This window comes from Epinephelus lanceolatus, chromosome 16 (assembly GCF_041903045.1).
Source record: "Epinephelus lanceolatus isolate andai-2023 chromosome 16, ASM4190304v1, whole genome shotgun sequence".
In the NCBI taxonomy this organism is placed as follows: Eukaryota; Metazoa; Chordata; class Actinopteri; order Perciformes; family Serranidae; genus Epinephelus; species Epinephelus lanceolatus.
This window is the reverse complement of record NC_135749.1, coordinates 2,251,502-2,272,799: the sequence shown is the minus strand read 5'-3', so window position 1 is coordinate 2,272,799 and position 21,298 is coordinate 2,251,502. Positions and strand designations below refer to the sequence as shown.

The following is a 21,298-nucleotide window of genomic DNA, read 5'->3' as shown; positions in this document are numbered from 1 at the left end:
TTCCGGTCTTATTGGCGCTACCTGTTGGGAGCTTGACGCAGCTGCATTATGGGAATGTGGGCTGGTTTGTGTCGCCCTCTGCTGGTGAGGACTACGGGGAGCAGGGAGGGTCACACTGAGAACAATGGCAGCAGGCTGCATTCCTGTAAAACACTCTGAGCTGGGACTCTGGAATAAACTGTTCGGTTTCTACAACAACAGTGATCATAAAAACCTTAAAGAACTATATATAATCAGTTTGGTGATTATTTTAGCAAAGAGTCTTATTCATAAATCCAGATTAAGCCAATCTGAATCTGCATTTATAGGGTTTGAAAATTAAACTAAAGAATATAATAAGATCATTTTAAGAAAAATTTAAAAGGAATACTCGTGCTCCTTGTTTAATGTTTTCATTTAATTAGTCCCTGATATTATTTTGTCTTTATTGATTAACAATAGTTAATAATAATTCAGAAAATATTATTATTATTAACAAATAATTGTTGTTGCAGGAAATCCCTTCAAACATTTCCTTAGTTGAGGATTGATACCTAAGGTCTTTTGTGCGATAACTTTAAGGGATTTTCTTAGAATAAGCTCAGAGGAGCAGAAACCTTAAAGTGAACAGTTTAAGGAAACCTTAAGCCTTAACCTTTATTTTATGTTTTTATTATTATTATTATTTATTTTAAGGATCCCTTAACTTGGATGTTACAAAAAATGTTGAGGTGTTTTGTGTAACTGGCCCCAGAGCTTCTAAGCCAGGTTTTTACGCCACCTTGTGGTAGAACTTAGTAATGAACGCTCACTGAGGCCTGCTGATTGGCTAGTTTAGACAGTGGTGTAAGGCAGGTACCACAGGCCCCAGTGCACACTGTTGGGACGGGCCCTAGTGCATGGCTATGAGGTGCACACACACACACACACACACGACTGGAAGCTGTTTATAAAAAAGCTAAATGAATGTAATTTAAGGAGCTCTGCGACTTTCTTGTCCTGTTGGTTTCTTTTGTTTTTCTTGCTGCAGCTTCTGGACCCATGCACCACCCCTCCCTCCTCCCACCTGCCACCTGCCACCTGCCTCACTCGGACTCTCACTGCCTTAACTTTCATCCTTGTCCCGCCATGTTTCCCCCCTGACGCCACCGGGCACCGTTAAACTATAACGGCAACCGGCCACGTATCATGCTGACATTAAAGGACGCCTTTCATCGTTGGTGTCTGACGCTGCAAGTCACTGCCCAAGCGCCGCATCGCGATGACTTGGGAGTGAGATCTGAATCATTTGCCAGGGCCCCCACCCCGACCTAGGGGCCCCACTGCACTGTCTATATTTACACCCCTGCTGCCTTCATCATAAGGCTCAGAGTGTGTGTTGCATATATTGTTTTTTTTTAATATTTAATTTAATTTTATTTAATTTTATTTTTTATTTATGCTCAGCTATATCAGCTGTGTCTGTATTGGAGGTGCAGGCTGCTGACCTGTGTCCAGTATAATACTCTTGTGAGCACCTTGCAGCAGCCTCTGCACAGCTTCGTGTCCACTGAGCTGCTGCGTGATGTCAGCAGGTTACTGACCCAGGGCTCGTGCCCACAGACAGCAGGGAGCCTATAGTGCCTCAGATATGGACGGCTGCCCGGCTCCACTCTTCGTCATCGCGTTTCTCCCAGCGTCCTCCTGCGTATGCATGTATGCGACCGACGGGCTGATTTCATAACGTGGGGAGGAAGAGAGGAATGGAGCTGTGAGCACGGAGGAGCACCAGTCCCGGTAGGCTCTATGCACCATCAGTGTTCCCGTTATTCCCGGGCCATGCACACGGCGCACTGAGGAGATGCGGTAGTGGTGGAGGCTGCTGATGCTGCTGTCCGATCAGCTCTTATTCTTGTCTTGAGCATCATCGCCGTGACGGCCACACACACCGAGATCAAGCTCCGGAGCCAGGGACACCGCAGACCGGATAACACAGGATGGAGTTCAAGCATCTGGTGGAGGCGGCGGAGAAGTGGTGCTCCGGTAACCCGTTCGACCTCATCTTCGCCGAGGAGGACGACGAGAGGCGGCTGGACTTTTACGCAGAGCCCGGCGTCTCCTTCTACGTGCTGTGTCCCGGCGGCACCGACAGTTTCGTAAGTGAGCTTCTGCAGGGCCTTTAGCTCACACTCGGTGTGTGTGTGTGTGTGTGTGTGTGTGTGTGTGCGCGCGCGCGTGTGTGTTATTGTAGGTGTGTCGAGGCTGCTGTGGAGGTGGGGTTGTCACGGTCGGTCCCGGTTTTCCGGCTGATGGACATGGGAGGGGGGGCGGTGATCGAAGAGGGAGGATGATGTCATTTCAGTTTGGGTGCACACATGCACACACGCACGCACGCACACCCTCCCATCCCTCTGTCGATGGTGTTTTTTCCTCCATGATAATCAGCAGCGATAACCCTGTGAACCAGCAGCATCAAGCTCCTGAGAAACAACAGGCCTGTAGCTTTCAAAATAAAAGCCCTGCAGATCATCTCTCTGCAGCTGCAACACAGAGTCAGCTTTTAAAATAAAACGAGGGGGTGTATGTGGAGCAGAGGCGTAAATATAGACAGTGCAGGCGGTGAGGATGCACAGGGGCCCGTGGGTTGGGGTGGAGGGGGCCCTGCCAATGATTCAGAGCTACACCTGTGTTTATAAAGAAATAAAATAAATTAAAAATGGTGCCATTTGCAATAAAATACAAACCTGTATTCTCTATCTTATGATTATTTTTTGATGATCAAACTTGACTTTGTAGACTTTTCATGCATGAATTATAAGTGTTTTTATTCCTCCTCAGGGATGAAAAGAATTATGAAATTCATTTTTTTAAACTCTCAGGTGGACAGAATGTGTTTAAGTTTTTAAACAAAAAAATATAAACCAATCAAGAAATGACACGTCATGTGAAACTATAGAAATATATTTAAATGCTGTTAAACTAGTGTGTTCACATTTTTTTAAACAAATTATAATACTGTTCAGTGCCATGCAAAAGTGCTGAACTTTGCTTCTGACTCCTCAGCCTCTCCCCTCCCTTTGTACTCCTCCTTCTTCCATCATTCAGCTCCTTCCTCCTCACTCCTCAGCCACCCCCCCCCCCCCCCCACACACACACACACCTCCTGTTGAACTGTATCATTTTTTCAATGAACATTTTCTACATAAATCTTGTCAAAATACTGTTTCTGTTACAAAAACTGAACATTACCTTCTAAAAACACAAATCAATTTGATTTACAGCCAAAAAAAATCACTGCAGATGAAATATTTTCAAGAACAAAGTTGCTGTAATACTGTTAAAGCAACTCTTACCTTTCTTGCATTTCACACAGCACAAAAATTTGAACATCCACAACTCCCGCCTCCCTCCAAAGTCCCATCTCCCTCCTCCATTACGTCCTCATTACGTTTATGATAGATGTAGGCATTGGCAAGGTAACGTTAGATACACAGAAGAGGAGGGCGAGTGTAACGTTACAACATACGTGAGCGGTTACGTCAGTCGGAGGCCTCCACGTGGGGAAGATAGACAGGACGCTCGGCCGGAGTTTTCTTAGAACCGTATGAGAATGGTATAATGATGAGTTTTTATCTCTGGTGGAATTCACTTACATTTCAGTGTGCCATCAGCTTATTAATAGCATTTTAACCTAAAGAAAGAAAAGCGTAAAAATTTCCAGAAAGGTAAGTGTCGCTTTAATTGTAGTTGAAAAATAGCCAGTGATGTGAACACGGTGTCACTCCGAATCGAAATCCAGAACATGGGCACTGACTTGCGGCGTCACCAACTAAAAAAGGCGTCCTTTAATATCAGCATGATACATGGCTGGTTGTTGTTATAGTTTAACAGCGCCTGGTGGCGTCAGGGGGAAATGTGGCGGGACAAGCACGAAAGTTAAGACGGCAACAGTCCAAGTTGAGCAGGCACCAACTTTCATTCAGGAGGCCAGTGTTCACGTCCCGTAAGATTGTAAAGTCAAACCCTGTTCTTTTGTCCTGAACCCAACCACGTGTGTGTGTTTGTTGTTGTTGTAGGAAAAAATATCAGTTGGTGGTGTTGTTCCAACATAGAGCTTTTATTTTGAAAGACACTGTATCAAACTGTACATTTCCTGTGAAAACAGAAGTGTATTTTGAAAACAGACAATGCATGTAACAGGCTGAAGTTGACACAGCGTCCCAGAACGTCAAAAACAACCAACACACCCAGGGTACCTTGGACGTCATATGTGGACGTGGAAAGTCCATGACCAAACGTGGACATGTGACGAGGTCGCAGTGAGGATGTGTCAGAGCCGTGATGCATGACGTCCAGTTTAGTGGACAGATGATTAATTGTATTTCCTCCCAACATATAATCATCTGTATCACTCCTTAGATGTTTTCAGATGTTATTTATCCACCAGGGTCTCCTATCATAGAGGGACTGGTAAGATATTCTTGAGCTGCACAATATTCCTTGCTTTCTGTCGGCCATCTTGGTTTTGAAAGACTTGTGTTGCGCCGACACCACCTGGCCAGTGGGTGGCAGTGTATGGCATGATGCACCAGGGTCCACTGCAGTGACCACTGTACGTGAAAGGGTTAAAGGAGGTAAAAGTCGTAATAAGGTTTCTGTAGGTGAAACCGTGGAAGGATTATTCACAGCTGATGGTTGATCCAAGATGGCGGTGTGCGTTTGTGCAGCGGCTCTTCACTCTCAGTCAGCACCTTACTGCAGTAGTGCTCCTTAAATTGTTGTGAATCAAAAGGCGTTCTGATTCTTTTTCGGGTAAAATCGTTGTGGTGGCAGACGTGAACAAATGAGACAAACAATCAAGTTGTCATTTGAGTTATTTAACAAAGTGACAGAACAGAATAATTAGAGCTATAACAGAGTCAGTCTATCTCAGCTGACAGGTCAGAGCTGTGACACATGGAGCATCCTCTGTAGGTCTGATGAAGAGTCACACATTCAGTCACATAGTGTGATTAAAACTTAGAGGTGCACAGTTAAACAGAGGCACAGGGAGGCGTCTGGTTCACTGAGAAGTGTCATGAGAGCAGCTACAAACTGAGCTCCTCATACACAAATGAAAACTGTGCAAGGACACAGTTTACTGCAGGTAATGAAGCCTTTTACACACAAGGAAGCAGAATACTACATGTCTGTATATGGTCATGATTCATTTTGTCCCTACAATAGTCAGTAACTATCTCCAACAAAACTAATGCTTACGCTACAAAAACCATAACCATTCTGAATAAACTATATACATATAATATTGAATTAAATGAACGGTTTCTTATTCTCTTTGATGTTTTTGTCATATACAGATATGCAGTGGAGATTGTTGGGTGACGTGTATGTTGAGCCTGGTCTCACTCCGAAGTCGTAGAAATCCAGCGCTTGGGCACTGACTTGCAGCGTCAGAAACCAATGAAAAAGGCGTCCTGTAATGTCGGCATGATACGTGGCTGGTTGCCATTATATCTTAACAGTGCCAGGTGGCGTCAGGGGGAAACGCAGTGAGACAAGGACAAAACTTAAGGCGGTGAAAGTCCGAGTTGGGCAGGAGTGAAGTGGATGGGTCCAACAAACACCGACTTTCACCTGAGAGAGCTGTGTTCATGTAAGATTTGGTGAAGGTTGGTGTTCTGCAGACACACAGTAAATAATAATTTTCAAGGGCCACATTTTCGTATTTTTATTTTGAAGGAATTATTGCAGTTTTCTCCTTTGATACAGAATCCATGGGATCCAATGAAACCCCACACAAAACAAGCCCCCCCTCAATGTTAGGGACCAAGCAGTGAGGCCGCAGGAGTTGTTGACAAACCCGTGAGTTTTTATTTACTCAATTAAAATGCACGAAAAATTACAAATCAAGAACTGAACAACTAGACTATAAAACAGGTCAGTGTAACATAACTATACTCAATAAAATGACTAAACAAGGTGTTAACTGAACAAACTGAGCTGTCAAGATAACACATGAGGGAGACTATAGACTGGCTTTGACAAACCAAATAATACACAAGGGGTAACCAAAATGGACGGCAACTACGACCAAATACAAAGCAAGACTAACTAATCCCAAATCCCCCCCATGACATGGCAGCACATGGTTTGGTCCAATGAGTTGGCTGCAGGGTTTAAGGCTGCTTTCACACCTGCTCTGTTTGGTTCGGTCCAATCGAACTCAGGTGTGTTTGCCCCCTCAGTGCGGTTCATTTGTGCAGGTGTGAACACACCAAAACAACCGGACCGAGACCTTCTTGAAGAGGTGGTCTCAGTCCGGTTCCAAAGGAACTCTGGTGCGGTTGGTTTGTGGTGAGAAGGTGTTCCGACCTGGATGTGAAGCAACTGCAGTCACATGACACATTGTTTGGGTTAAACATGAGCATGTTACAGTCCTGGAGGATTATTAATGTGCACCTCCTCCTGTACTGCCTTAATATGCACATTCAGCACATCCAATGCATCAAAACATTGTTTTCTAGTTGGAGCCGCGCCTCGTTTTCAAACTGTATGGTTTGACTAAAATGAACAATGACAGCAATATAGTCCACGATGAGCAGCGCTAAAATCAACCTGCGTAGTTGTCCCTCCATTGTGACATTAGAAAGTGTCACATTTATCTTGCAAGTGTACTCTTCTTCAACGTTTGCTTTACTTCCTGGATTTTTCCCACATGGAAATTCTGACCAATCAAGAGCAGCTTTCTCACACAAGGCATTTGATCTGGTCCTCTTGTAAATGCTGCCGTGAGAACACCAACCAACTCTAGGCAATTATACAACTTTGGAACAACATGAGTCCCTGATTCAGACCAGAGGAGACCACTCTAGGGCTGACAGCACTTGTCCTTGGCCCTCGGCCACGCCTTTTGCTCCACCAGGAAGTGACCTCCCCAAACAACCACGGCAACTCAAAGACAAAGAAACAGATATTTAATGTCAAACAATTTGCCTGTGTAACCCTACAGTGCTAGAATGTGTGTACTTAAACTACACAATGTAAGGTTTAAAGCAAATGGCTGCCAGATCCCTTCATCTGACTGTTGAGCTGTTAAATATGTTTCCTCAAACAGTCCCATGTGAGGGTCCCAGACAACATCAGTCAGTCCTGCAGAGACACAGTGTGGAATCTGTCTGTAATTACTGAACATAAACTCCTGATGGTGTTAAAATCCTCTAAACTCCAGAGACAGCACAGAGGATATAAGCTCAGTGTCACTGATAGAGGCTCCAGCTGTGCTCTGATCATCTCCAGGCCGTCCTGACTGTATACCCTGTAGCAGTGTGCTGCAATGTTGGTGTTGTGAGCCCTAAAGCTCCCGAGGCCAGACCCACCCAGCTCCCTCCTCCTGCTTAGTGACAGGGGCTAACAGGGCGGGGAGCAGATGGAGATGACCCAGGAGCCAGGGCGTCTGTTCAGTCAATAACACATTATGTCACACCGACTGTGGCTGCGTTACGAGTTTGGAGTGTCCCACAGACGGGAGAGCTGAGCAGAGCTGAGCAGAGCTGAGCAGAGCTGGGCTGATTAAGCCGGGGCTTTCCACCGACTGCTGCTGGAGGACAGATAAATATAAATCCAGCTGCTGCATGATCAAATCATCTTATTTAGAATATTACAGAGGGAAAATACATTAAAGAGATTAAATAACACACACACACACACACACACACACAACTTGTAGCTACTGTACATAAATACATCATGTGGTCAGTTGTCTTTGTGCCAATTTCATTTCCCATCTTCCTTCCTTTTCTTTCACTTTGTCTCCCTGACATTCACCAATGTTTTCATTTTTTTGACTTGTTAGGATCATATTTTTTGAACATTTTATTAATTTTTTTCCAACATTGTAATTTTTTTTCGGACATTTTATCAACATTTATTTGGAAATTTTGTTAAGATGTTTTTCAGACATTTTATTAATATTTTTCAGACATGTTAACATTTCTCCGAACATTTTGTTAACTTGTTTGGATGTTTCAGTAATATTTTTGGACATTTTATCAATATTTATTTAGACTCTTTTTTAACATTTTTTCCGTCTATTTTATTAATATTTCAGACATCTTATTATTTTTTCCCAACATTTTAATAACATTTTCCAGACATTTTATCAACATTTATTCAGATATTTTAGCAACATTTTTTTTGGACATTTTTAAATATTTTTTGGACATTTTATCAACATTTTTTCAGACTATTTTTTTTCTTCATTTTTTCTGATATTTTATCAATATTTTTTGGGGCATTTCACTGTAGTTTTTTGGACACTTTGTTAAGTTTATACTTTATTTGACTTTTTTTTCCAAACTTTAAAAAACCACCCCATCACCTCCGTACTCTAACCTTTCTGTGTAATCAATATACTTTTTATTTAATTTATTTCACAGTAGTCAGTATCTAGTTCCTAAAAAAAACACCAGGCGCTTGGAGCACAGAAACATGAGGTGCGTAGCAACAAAAACAGCGAGCAAAAAGCTTCATACTCATTAAAACTGTTACAAAAACCTGCCTCCAGCTGCTGAAACACTTTCTGTGTGATCACTGCCTAACTCTCTATATTGACACAGTCTGTATACTTTAATAATTTAACTCCTGAAATTCAGTTTGGGGTTTTGGTTTCGATGTGCCATCCCATCTGGACACCCTTAAGAAAAAATTCTGGGGGCGCCACGGTCACAGCGCTCTGCTCTTCTTCTGCTTTTGAATCTGTTTACTGCTGCAACCCTGACACACACACACACACACACACACACACACACACACACTTTCACAGTTTGCTGTCTGCTCTCAAATCAGCCAGAATAACTCTGAGATCTAGTTGCTCTCACTCGATCAATACTGCCATCAGCAGGGCGTCTCACATGCTCTCTCTCTCTCATACACACACACACACACACACACACAGTCCTGTTCTCAGTTTATCTTGTTTTCCTCTCAAACCCTGGTATCATGGCCCCGTCCTCTCACTGGAGGGCGCTGTGACATCACTGTGATCACAGCTCAGCTGCACGTCACTGTCTCCAGCTCTGTTATCTCCCTCTCAGTAGTTTTTAATGGTCCAGGTCAGGTGACCGAAGAACAAGAGCTGCTGGACGTGCTTTGTGAGATCTGCTGGAGGGTGGTGTTTCTGCTGCTGCAGCAGAGGCACGCCCTCATGTGAGAGTCCATCCGTCAGTGTCAAACAGGAACAACCGTCCCTGAGCAGTGAGCCAGAGGGCTGAGCATTAACCCCGTCTGTGACAACACTTTATCTGGGCTGATTCACATGACTCTCACATGAAGGTGTGTCCCTACTACACATCAGAAAACTTAATCGCTTTATTTATTAGCTATAAATTACATCACTCCATTTACTAGTAATAATGAAATTAAGGTGTTTTTATTGGGATTTTAGGGGAATAATTAATGGATACATTAATAGATACTGAGGCATTTTGAAGGAGGCATGCATTTTTCAGTAAAGGTAAAAATTGATGTTATCTTTTTTCTTAAACCATTACAAACCCCTTAAATCATGCATCTAATAAAATGTCCTTATTGCCCCCATTAATTATCCCAATGTTTGGCATTTAAAGGTTTAAATTATGGGATGGTTTTCATGGTTTTGTGTCAATTTTAAAAGAATATTTCAGTCACAAAATGATCAAATGTATATCAGTTACTCACTGGGTGTTAGAATCCAAAAAAGGTGAACCCTGTGTGTGCATTAAAGTCATCATGGACCCCGTTTAACAACATCAAAACTATATAAAAACATCCGTTTACAAACTCGTTCAGTATAATCCAAAGGAAGACTTCCTAAAGAAATGTTTTTCTCACATGTCTCCACTGTTAATGGAGAATCCAAATAAGGTGAACATCATTTATGATTTAAAGTCACTGGGGGCCATCTTTTTTTGTGTGGACCCATTACAAACCCCTTAAATCATGCATGTAATAAAATTTCCTTATTACCCCCCTTAATTATCCCAGTGTTTGGCATTTAAAGGTTTAAATTATGGGATGGTTTTCATGGTTTTGTGTCAATTTTACAAGAATACTTCACCTGCAAAATGATCAGTTACTCACTACGTGTTACCTTGAATTGGTAAAGAAAACTTTGTTTTTCTCACATGCCTCCATGATGAACGGAGAATCCAAAAAAGACAAAGCTTCTGCATGAATTAAAGTCATCGTGGACCCCGTTAGACAACAGCAGAACTATATCAAAACATCCATTTACAAACTCACACGACTCCTGCAGAATAATCCAAAGACAGAATTAGTAAAGGAAACTTAGAAAAGAGACTGTTTTTCTTGTATGCCTCCACGGTGAATGGAGAATCCAGAAAAGGTGAACATTCTTACACATTACAAACCCTTTGAATCATGCATCTAATAAAATGTCAAGGTCAAGGTCAAATTTATTTATATAGCACATTTAAAACAACCGAGGTTTGCCAAAGTGCTGTGCAATCTAGAAAGCACTAAAGTATTAAAATACAACTATAGAAATAGAAAAATACAGTATTAGAGCACACAGTACATATAAATATTAAGAGTAACAATAGAAAACAAAATAAAGTGCACAATAGGCACAAAATTCGATAAAAACAGTCCATACATCGGCAGTGTTCGGCTCAACGTGCATCAAATGCTAACGAGAAAAGATGGGTCTTCAGCAACGACTTAAATATCTCAAGAGTCTGGGCAGATCTAATATACAGTGGTAAGCTGTTCCACAATTTTGGGGCAGCCACCGCGAAGGCTCGGTCGCCTTTAGTTTTGAGCCTAGATATCGGGACATCTAGAAGCAACTCATTTGATGACCTCAGTGCTCTAGCTGGTGTGTGAACATGGATGAGTTCAACTAAGTACTGGGGGGCCAGACCATTCAATATCTTAAAAACAAACATCAAAATCTTAAAGTCAATCCTGCAGCGGACAGGAAGCCAATGCAAAGAGGCCAGAAACGGTGTGATGTGGTCACGTTTTTTTGTGCTGGTCAAAAGGCGAGCAGCAGCATTTTGCACTAGCTGCAGACGCCGCAAAGAACGTTTATCTAAGCCCACATACAGAGAGTTGCAGTAATCAAGCCTAGACGTAATGGATGGATGGATAACTCTCTCCAAGTCTTTGGGTGAGAGATAGGGCTTTACTTTGGCGAGCAGGCGAAGCTGAAAGAAAGCACCTTTGACCACAGAACCAATTTGCCTGTCAAACTTAAAAGCACTATCAAAAGTGACACCAAGGCTTTTAATAAAAGAACAGTTTTTGGAAGCCAAGGGGCCCGGAGCACCAACAGAGTCATTTACACATTCTGGATATCCAAATCCAATAACCTCAGTCTTATTATCATTTAGATTCAGGAAATTTAGGCCCATCCAAGTTTTTATGTCATTAAGACAAGCTAACAGAGGCTGCAGAGAGTCCTTACATTTTAATTTTAAAGGAAGGTACACTTGGACATCATCTGCAAAGCAATGAAAAGAAACATTATGCTTACGGAGAATGGAACCTAGGGGCAGCATATATAAAGAAAACAATAAAGGGCCCAAAATGGAGCCTTGGGGGACCCCACAGGTAAGAGGGGCCACATTTGAGGAGAATTCACCCAGATGGACAGAGAAACTGCTGTCGGTTAGGTACGACTGTAGCAACTTGAGGGCAGCACCTTTAATGCCTACACAGTGATCTAGGCGTGATAAGAGGGTCCTATGATCAACAGTATCAAAGGCAGCCGTCAAATCTAAGGTCACCAGGTTAGCGGCACATCCTGAGTCCACAGTTAAGACAAGATCATTAAACACTCTTAAAAGAGCAGTTTCAGTACTGTGACCAGACCTAAAACCAGATTGAAACTTCTCATAGATATCATTTTGTCCTTATTATTTACAATGAATTCGTAATGAAAACTTTGTTTTTCTCGCATGCCTCCACGGTGAACGGAGAATCCAAAAAGGCAAACCTTCTGCATGAATTACATTCATTGTGGACCACATTTAACATCAGCAAAACTAAATCAAAACATCTGTTTACAAACTCTCACACAACTCTTGCAGTGTAATCCAGGTCTCCTTTATCCAGTTGTTTTTTAACCAGTCGTATCTGACACAACATGAGTTGTGTGAGAGTTTGTAAACAGATGTTTTGATATAGTTTTGCTGTTGTTAAGTGCAGACCCTGATTACTTCCATTCATGACGATGGTTCGCCTTTTTTGGATTCTCTGTTCACAGTGGAGACATGAGAGAAAAACTGCTTTGCTCGTGAATTCAGTGTCATGTGCTGAGTAATTGATAAACAAATGGTCGTTTGGGGGTGAAGTATTCCTTTAGTAGTCCTTAGTCTGTTCACATGAACAATTTAAAATACCCTAACATTTTACAATCTGTTAATCAACCCCAAATTTGTGGCAGAAATACCAGAATGCTGTTACATATAACTGTGATTTAATTACCTTAATTTTCACCTGAAAACTTTTCAGACTTTAATTTAAACTGAAATCCAAACAATCCCAAAAAGAGTTCCTAAAATAATCAAACCCAGTGTCAAACTCTTAACTCCTGCGTCACTTAAACTTCTTCTACAAAGCCTACACACACCCCAATAAGATGACCTGTTTTTGTTTTACACCTGCTGGTTATTTCCTCCAGCTCACGGTGCACACTCGACCGATCACCCTTAATAATATTACCTAATACATCATCTATAACTATGCGGCCTTCGACTCCAATTAAAGAGCAGTAAGAGGAAGTGAAGCTGAATTACTCAGATGGCCTTTCCCCAAGTGGTGATGTTTATCTAACAATCTGAGGGGAGCAGACGACTTGCACTAATGAGGAAGTTTATTCTAATCTGACTGGGACTCTTACGTCTGATAAGGAGAAGTGACCATTTATAGTTACTTAATACTGTTTTATTAGCCATCAGGATGCTAATGTTGCTGACCTCAGTGTTCATCAGAGCTGTGGAGGCTTTACACCAAACAACCAAACAGACCAGACAGGCTCTGTGGTGAGAAAGAGTTATCTCCAGTGGTGGAGGAAGTACATATTTAAAGTTTTAAAAGTAAAAGTGCCCAATCCAGAGAAAACTGAAAAGCCGACGTAGTGCTTTTATTTTGAAAGAGACTGTATGCAAACTGTACATTTCCTGTGAAAACAGAAGTGTATTTTGAAAACAGACAATGCATGTAACAGGCTGAAGTTGACACGGCGTTCCAGAACGTCAACAACCAACACACCCAGGGTACCTTGGACGTTATATGTGGACGTGGAAAGTCCATGACCAAACGTGGACATGTGACGAGGTCACAGTGAGGATGGGTTGCCCGGGCACCACCGAGGTGCCCTTGAGCAATGCACCAAACCCGCGACTGCTCGGTGCGCCCGTCCATGAGCAGCTCCTTGCTCTGACATGAATTTCCCCTCAGGGATTGATAAAGTATATCTTCTTTTTCTCTTTGCTGAGGCACTGCCAAACCGTAGATTAGTAAATAGTTTGTAAAGCAGGAGATAACAACCTGCTTCCTCAGTAGATTCCACTTTAATCTGGTGTGGTGATGTCAGCATTACACAGGAGTGGACATAAATTAAGGAAATGCACATGCAATGCCAGTGAGTAGCTGACTGACTGAATGTGGAAACACTGAGACATGTTGTTAAGATTGCACTTATTCATCTGGAGACATCTCAGGCTGTCCATCGTCTGTTTTGTAAATGGATGAACCTTTTCAGAGAGCCCAGTCTCACTCCAAAGTCGTTGAAATCCGGTGCTTGGGCAGTGACCTGCGGTGTCAGAAACCAACAAAAAAAGGTGTCCTTTGACGTCAGCATAATACGCGGCTGCTGTTATAGTTGATTACACCAGGCGGCATCAGTGGGAATCGCGGCAGGACAAGGACGGATGTATAAGCAGTGAAAGTCTGACTGGGGTGGGACAGGTGTTGGATGTGTCAAACAAACACGGACTTTCACCTGAGAAAGTGGTGTTTGTGTCCTGTAAGATTCTTAAACCAAACCCTGTTCTTTTTTCCTAAACCTAATCACGTGTTTTTGTTGTTGAAGGTAGAAAGACTTAACGTTAAATTTCCTGTGAAAACAGAGGTGTATTTTGAAAACGGACAGCGTCAACAACCAACACACCCAGGGTACCTTGGACGTCATATGTGGACGTGGAAAGGGAGAAACTTGGAGGTGTTGTTATTTACAGGTTATCACATGGTCATGTCGATGGTTTTACTGGTCCGGCCCACTTGAAATCAAACTGGTCTGAATGTGGCCGATGAACTAAAATGAGTTTGACACCTCTGTGGTAAACATTGAGGACTCTGTGTGTCTTCCTTTGAAGTGTCCCCACTGTTTGTGTCTTCAGTCCTGTCTGCTGTGCGTCCACAGAGAAACATTTCTCTGCTTTAATTGCTTCGTTCCAGTTTCTCTCTGCGCTGCATTGGCCCCGACCCAGCTTCACTTATTTACTGCTTAATTCCTCCAATTTGTCACTGAGGACATGTGACAGTGTTACATCACCAGGCAGAGTGTTTGTTACTTCACTTATGTTGTTATATGAAGCAATAATGAAGCTTTACTTTCTTTTTCTCAGTGTGTTTGGTGTCACACACACACACACACACACACACACACACACACACACAGGTTTATGCAGTGACAGGTTTGGACTGACGCCACCTGCTCATTACTTATTGTGTGTCCCTGTGTGTCTGCAGCATGTATGGAGTGAGAGTGAGGACTGCCTCCCCTTCCTACAGCTGGCCCAGGACTACATCTCCTCCTGCGGGAAGAAGACTCTGCTGGAGGTGCTGGAGAAGGTCTTCACGTCCTTTAGGCCTGTAAGGAATCTGAAGCGTGACAACTTTTTAACACAGTGCATGGAGCGCAGCAGGGTGACCTCTGCTCGATATGTCTGTTTCCATTACAGCCCTGATACATTCTGTTCTCTGTGGTACGGACAAAACATGCTGAACTCCACCCACAAATCTGACATTAAAAAAACAAGAGGTGGATACAGAACATGATTCAAGGTCTTCTTAGAGTGTTATCATCTGTTTGACATGTAACACTACTTAACCCTTAATAAGAAGAGCTGAAACTGCCTGACACTTCATTTTTTGGTTAATAGGAATATGTCAGAATAAATATGACAATACGTAAAGATCTTTTTAAAAATTAAAGCAGATGTTACTGGGTTTACTGTAGGGTAACACTATAAAAGTTATTCCCTTCTTTTTGTCCAAAGATTATGTTGATTTACCCATCAATAATGACTTAATTACACATTTATTAGGTAAGAAATTTAAGATAAGATTAACTTGACAAGAACACATAGCTTACATCAAGACTGAGTGACAACTAACAATCCCAGTAACCGTGCATCAAACTTAGAAAAAGTTTTTTTTTAAAACCCAACCAATTAAACAAACAAACAAACAAAAAATTCAGAATTTGAAAATATACCCTCCTCTTACAGCTCCCCTATCTCTGTCCTAAGCCCCTCCCACTGGTTGTCCACATACATGCACACACTTCATACAGTAACTCCCACTCTCTCTGTTTAATAAACCAAAAATGAATTAGCTAGCTAGCCACCCCACGTTCCCTCCGCCTCGCTCCCCGCCGCTGTGGACTGCTTCCCCGGGAGGAGAGTGGGCAGCAGCTCTGGAGATGGACCTTAGGTCGGCAGCTGTAGTGGCTCGAATTTGCACCGTGTGTCAGAGCGGGCTGGCGGCCATCATGCCTGAGGTTATTTTTATGGTTAGGTGAGAAATAGATAAATAAGTGCTCTTATTCTGAAGCCTTGACTCATCTGCAGACTTAGGATAATTAGGATGATGTCACACATGTGTCATCAGTATGTCAACTCTGGAAGACACCAGCACACAGTGTGTCAGTGTGGGCCTCCAAAATGTAGTGGAGTAAAAGTAGCAACTAGAATTACTCAAGTATAAATACTTCAAGAGGCAACAGATAGGATTCAGGTTTTTTGGGCGCCACCTAGCGTCAGCGGTTGCACTGTGGCAACGACCAAATTGAGCGTGGGGATCAGAGATAATGAATAAAATGCAGGCTGTAAAGCCACCAGTATACCTCTATGTATATGTAGAATGAGAAGGTGTGTGGACACTCTACTGAATAAATGAGTAAAGAGACCGAGCAACAATTATCAGATTTATCTGAAGAAAAAACAAATAGTAATGCAAATAATTATAGCAGAATGCACAGTACCAGTACAAACAGCTCACAGTAAATGATACCAATATGTACAGTATCAGTACAAACAACAGTAGACACAGTGGAATTATACCAATATGCACATGTAAACAGTCCCCATTCTAGAATAAACGCTACCGTATGGAAACCATGCGGCCGGTTGGAGCTCAAATTGAATGGGAAACAAAGTCCAGTGTTCACTTAGCTGGGCGTAACTTAGCTGGGCGATGTCCGTTGATAGCTGCCTCCGTGAGAAGAGAACATAAGGAAGGGAGGGGGGTATCACTGTCCGAGGGCTGCCGTAGAATGGCAACCAGGATGTCAGCCGACCAACACTCGCTACCCGCTCCCTGGTTGCGGCGATTTGCGATGCTGGCCAGCTAGGAATGAACTAGCAGCCAGTACAGTACAGTCCTCTCTGGTCTAGCTAACATTTAGCCATGTTACTTACTGATCCATTAGAAAGAAAGCTAGCTGGACATGGGTTTTGAAGCCTCTTTGGTCACGGAGCTCCCTCCATCTCTTGAACGCCTGACTGAGGTTTACTCTTGTTTTTCCTCTTCTTTTATCACTCTCCTTTTTGCTCCTCTTTGCCTCCTCACACAGAGGAGCTCCTTTTCTTTTTTTAGGCCATTTTTCACTTGTCTCCAAACTTTGGCCGTCTGCCATTGTGCTCGTGACTCAACTATCTCATGCCCAACTCCTCATAAGGACCAGCTCCAGTCCCTGATTGGCTGACCGACCAGTTTCACAATACATGACGCGTTTCCTGCCGTAAAGCAGATTTTATCTGTGAAATTTCGCCCCCGGTGGCAGAAGCTTATTGCAAAGATTGCAAAGCCACTAAGTAACCTATGATTTTACTGTGGACACTACCCTGTGCAACCCACATTATTTTCATCATGATATATTCAGGAAAAGATGCTATCTGTTGCCTCTTTAAGTACAGTGCTTGAGTAAATATACTTCCACCACGGGGTGCAGAGTGCGTTGAAGAGAATAGATTAAACTAATAATTAAGATAAGACCTTTGATCATGTTCTGCTTCCTGGTGCTGAATGTTTGTTTGCAGATAAACAAGAAGTCGTTAAACTGACACTGTACGGCACAGAGAGACATTGTGTTATTGCTATTTACACACACACACACACACACACCTTTACATCACAAACTGTAACACACACTTCTCTTTACCTTTTGTCAGCTGCTGGGTCTGCCAGACATAGAGGACGACAGTTTCGAGCACTACCACGCTGACATGGAGGGGGAACCGGGGCCGGACCACCAGCAGATGGGGGTCAGCCAGCAGTGATGAGCCCCAGGACGAGGCCTGCAGCTGGGGCAGAGCTGCTCCGAAGCTCTGGGTCTCAACTCATTAGCCCAAACACTTAACAACTTATCCAAACACACACACACACACACACACACACACATACTTACGGCCAACTTGCTAAAACTACACCACCATGTTCTTGAATGTCTCAGTGGCTTTGCTTCCCAAAGAGTGCACTCTGTTGCACTGTGTTGAACCCCCCCCGACCAAACACACACACACACACACACACACACACACACACACACACACGTACACACACACATTGGGGCTACGTGGCAGTAGCCATGTACAATGCAAGTATCATAATCATTCACCATCCGGTTAGTTAACGTTCCACAGCACAGCAATATTACATCGGCCTCAGCTGGCTTTGTTATGCAGAAAAACCGTCAGACGCAATACACACGTCCTTCCCCGTGGCTTCGAAGATGAATGTGACAGATAACCTACTTCTCTGCGTGTCTGATCGCACACACACACACACACACACACACACACACACACACACACACACACACACGATACACAAGAGCGAGCTGAAAAGTGACAGTTTGTGGCCGCGTGAGGTAACAGGAGTGACGCAGGTAGAGTTTTCCACTGCATGGAGGGAACTGATTCAGCTCGCCGTCCAGATCGCAACACTTCACATAGTCAAAACTACAGCACCCATGTGGACGTCACAGTGTGCGGCTTTACAGTAGCATGGATCATTTCGTGAGGTGTGTCCCGTAATGTTTTCAAGGCACCTCAAAGAGTTCAGAGTCGCCCAATGAGGAGGTTTTTAATCAGTGTTCCGATCACATGACATCACAACAAAGGCCCATGCTGCAGCTTCAGCCCTTCCTGGTGTGGGTGTGTCATTGTCACATGACACCCTCCTGTCCTGTAGTCTTCCTGGTGCTTCACAGTTCACCCTCCTTTTCTCAGCACAATCTGACGAGACCCTTCCTAAATCTAGCCGCAGTCTCTTTTTGCAGTGTGTTGTTTTGAATTTATCGGCTTCTAACCATGATTTAATACGTGCACACCCCAGTCCCCGAGTGACGTCACAGGGGAGAGGAACTATTTGTTGACAGCCACCCTCGGCCGGCCCTCTTATCTCTCACAGTGTGTTGTTGTTTGTCGCATCCAGTGCACTGCAATGCTTCAGGCCCCGCCGCCCTGCCCTGCCCTGCCCCCGCCCGCCGCCTCCAACCACTCCATCCACATGTAAGACTGTTTCACAGGTTCATCTTTGGCCTGTTTACTTTGGCTTGTAAATGTCTGTCTTTTTATTGGGTGTTTCTCATGCAGTGTATCTTCTGTTCGTCCTCCGATGTGTGTGAAACTGTTCAATAAAGCGTGTCAGCAGAGCGTCACTCTGAGCGTCTCTCAGCTTCATGCACACAAAGAGCCAAACATGGAGACAGTGGACTGGTGACCTGCTGCTGCTGCTGCTGTGCCAACAGCCCGCTGGTGTTACTGGGATTGACGTCATGAGCCACCTGACGCGCCCACTCAGGCTGAGCTGCGTCAAGCTCGAGACTGGGAGGGGACTGCAGACAGGAAGCTGTGCTGTGGCCTTCAAAGTAAAAGCATAAAGGCTGTCTGCTGAGGGTTTTAGTGATAGATAGATAGATAGATAGATAGATAGATAGATAGATAGATGGATGATAGAGACATGGATAGATAGATAGATAGATAGATAGATAGATAGATAGATGATGGAGACATGGATGGATAGATAGATAGATAGATAGATAGATAGATAGATAAATGGATAGATGGATAGGTAGATGGATGGATGGATGGATGGATGGATGGTTGGATGGTTGGGTGGATGGATGGATGGATGGTTGGATGGTTGGGTGGATGGATGGATGGATGGTTGGATGGTTGGATGGATATATAGAGACATGGATGGATGGATGGATGGATGGTTGGGTGGATGGATGGATATATAGAGACATGGATGGATGGATGGATGGATGGATGGTTGGATGGTTGGATGGATATATAGAGACATGGATGGATGGATGGATGGATGGTTGGATGGTTGGATGGATATATAGAGACATGGATGGATGGATGGATATATAGAGACATGGATGGATGGATGGATGGATGGTTGGGTGGATGGATGGATATATAGAGACATGGATGGATGGATGGATGGATGGATGGATGGTTGGATGGATATATAGAGACATGGATGGATGGATGGATGGTTGGATGGTTGGGTGGATGGATGGATGGATGGTTGGATGGTTGGATGGATATATAGAGACATGGATGGATGGATGGATGGTTGGGTGGATGGATGGATGGATGGATGGTTGGATGGTTGGATGGTTGGATGGATATATAGAGACATGGATGGATGGATGGATGGATGGATAGAGACATGGATGGATGGATGGATGGATGTTGGATGGATATATAGAGACATGGATGGATGGATGGATGGATGGATGGATAGAGACATGGATAGATGGATGGATGGATATATAGAGACATGGATGGATGGATGGATGGATAGAGACATGGATGGATGGATGGATATATAGAGACATGGATGGATGGATGGATGGATATATAGAGACATGGATGGATGGATGGATGGATATATAGAGACATGGATGGATGGATATATAGAGACATGGATGGATGGATATATAGAGACATGGATGGATGGATGGATAGAGACATGGATGGATGGATAGAGACATGGATGGATGGATGGATGGATGGATGGATGGATGGATGGATATATAGAGACATGGATGGATGGATGGATGGATGGATGGATAGAGACATGGATAGATGGATGGATGGATATATAGAGACATGGATGGATGGATGGATGGATAGATAGAGACATGGATGGATGGATGATAGATAGATAGATAGATAGATAGATAGATAGATAGATAGATAGATAGATAGATAGACTCTAGTGACGTCTGCGTAGAGTTGATATAAAGAGGCCCAGACTGTGGATATCTTCTGAAGTGATCTCCGTTTGTTCCTGACAGCAAGAGGTAAAAACAAAATCCTTCGTCAAACACAACCGTATAACTCCAGTCCCTTCACAAATGGATCCACAAGATAATGTCAGCATGAAATGAACTTATAAACATCTTAACAGCGTTAAAACATGGGGATTACTATGAGAGCAATGTCTCTCACCTCTCTTATGGACCACAGCAGCAACAGGGGAGAGGTAAGGAGGGAGACCCCCCTTTATAGGTGGGGTACTCTCAAAGGTGAACGTAGGGGTACAGAAACTGTGTCAAAGGTTCCACATATTGACTATGGAGGCCTGAGAGGGTCAGATTATAACAACTGAAACTAATATTGTGTAATTAGAATACTGAATATTACTATACATTTGACTGTGTCACACATGTTACTGCTGTATGACCGACCCTGTTACACACACACAATGCACCATTAAATATGCACAATTAAACCATATATATGATACAGTGGTGCAAATCAGCAGGCAGGAGCAGTGAGTTATATAAAAAGTAAAGTAGTAGTGTTCATTGCCTGTGCAGCACAGGGAGTAGAGGACTTCATACACATGTTCTGACTGGTTCTTTGGACCCTAAAGCTGCGTCCAGACGGGAGCAGCTCAAACTCTGAGTGTGATGGACGTGAGGCATCAGCAGTTATATGTTTGGCCCTCCTGCACACAGCACTGTCAGATATGTTGCTGAGTTGTTTCTGTGACTTGTCGGTCAGTTGTTTCACTTGAGCTTGATTTT

At 43.3% G+C, this 21,298-nt stretch overlaps 1 protein-coding gene across 1 annotated transcript; it reads left to right on the top strand.

Annotated features, from left to right (window-relative positions):
- Nucleotides 1–1,473: 1,473 nt before the first annotated feature.
- On the top strand, nt 1,474–18,907 carry mturn (maturin, neural progenitor differentiation regulator homolog (Xenopus)). Its single transcript, XM_033636383.2, has 3 exons — nt 1,474–2,114; nt 14,713–14,835; nt 17,418–18,907. The coding sequence occupies exons 1-3, from the start codon at nt 1,956–1,958 to the stop codon at nt 17,523–17,525; spliced, it is 390 nt and encodes a 129-aa protein (XP_033492274.1). The 5' UTR covers nt 1,474–1,955; the 3' UTR covers nt 17,526–18,907.
- Nucleotides 18,908–21,298: the final 2,391 nt, after the last annotated feature.

What these genes read in the sequence shown, in the direction of transcription:
- mturn (XM_033636383.2), top strand. Translation starts at nt 1,956, where the DNA reads ATGGAGTTCAAGCATCTGGTGGAGGCGGCGGAGAAGTGGTGCTCCGGT. An exon ending in CCGGCGGCACCGACAGTTTC is followed by an intron (nt 2,115 to 14,712) that starts GTAAGTGAGCTT and finishes GTGTGTCTGCAG; the next exon opens with CATGTATGGAGTGAGAGTGA. An exon ending in TCTTCACGTCCTTTAGGCCT is followed by an intron (nt 14,836 to 17,417) that starts GTAAGGAATCTG and finishes ACCTTTTGTCAG; the next exon opens with CTGCTGGGTCTGCCAGACAT.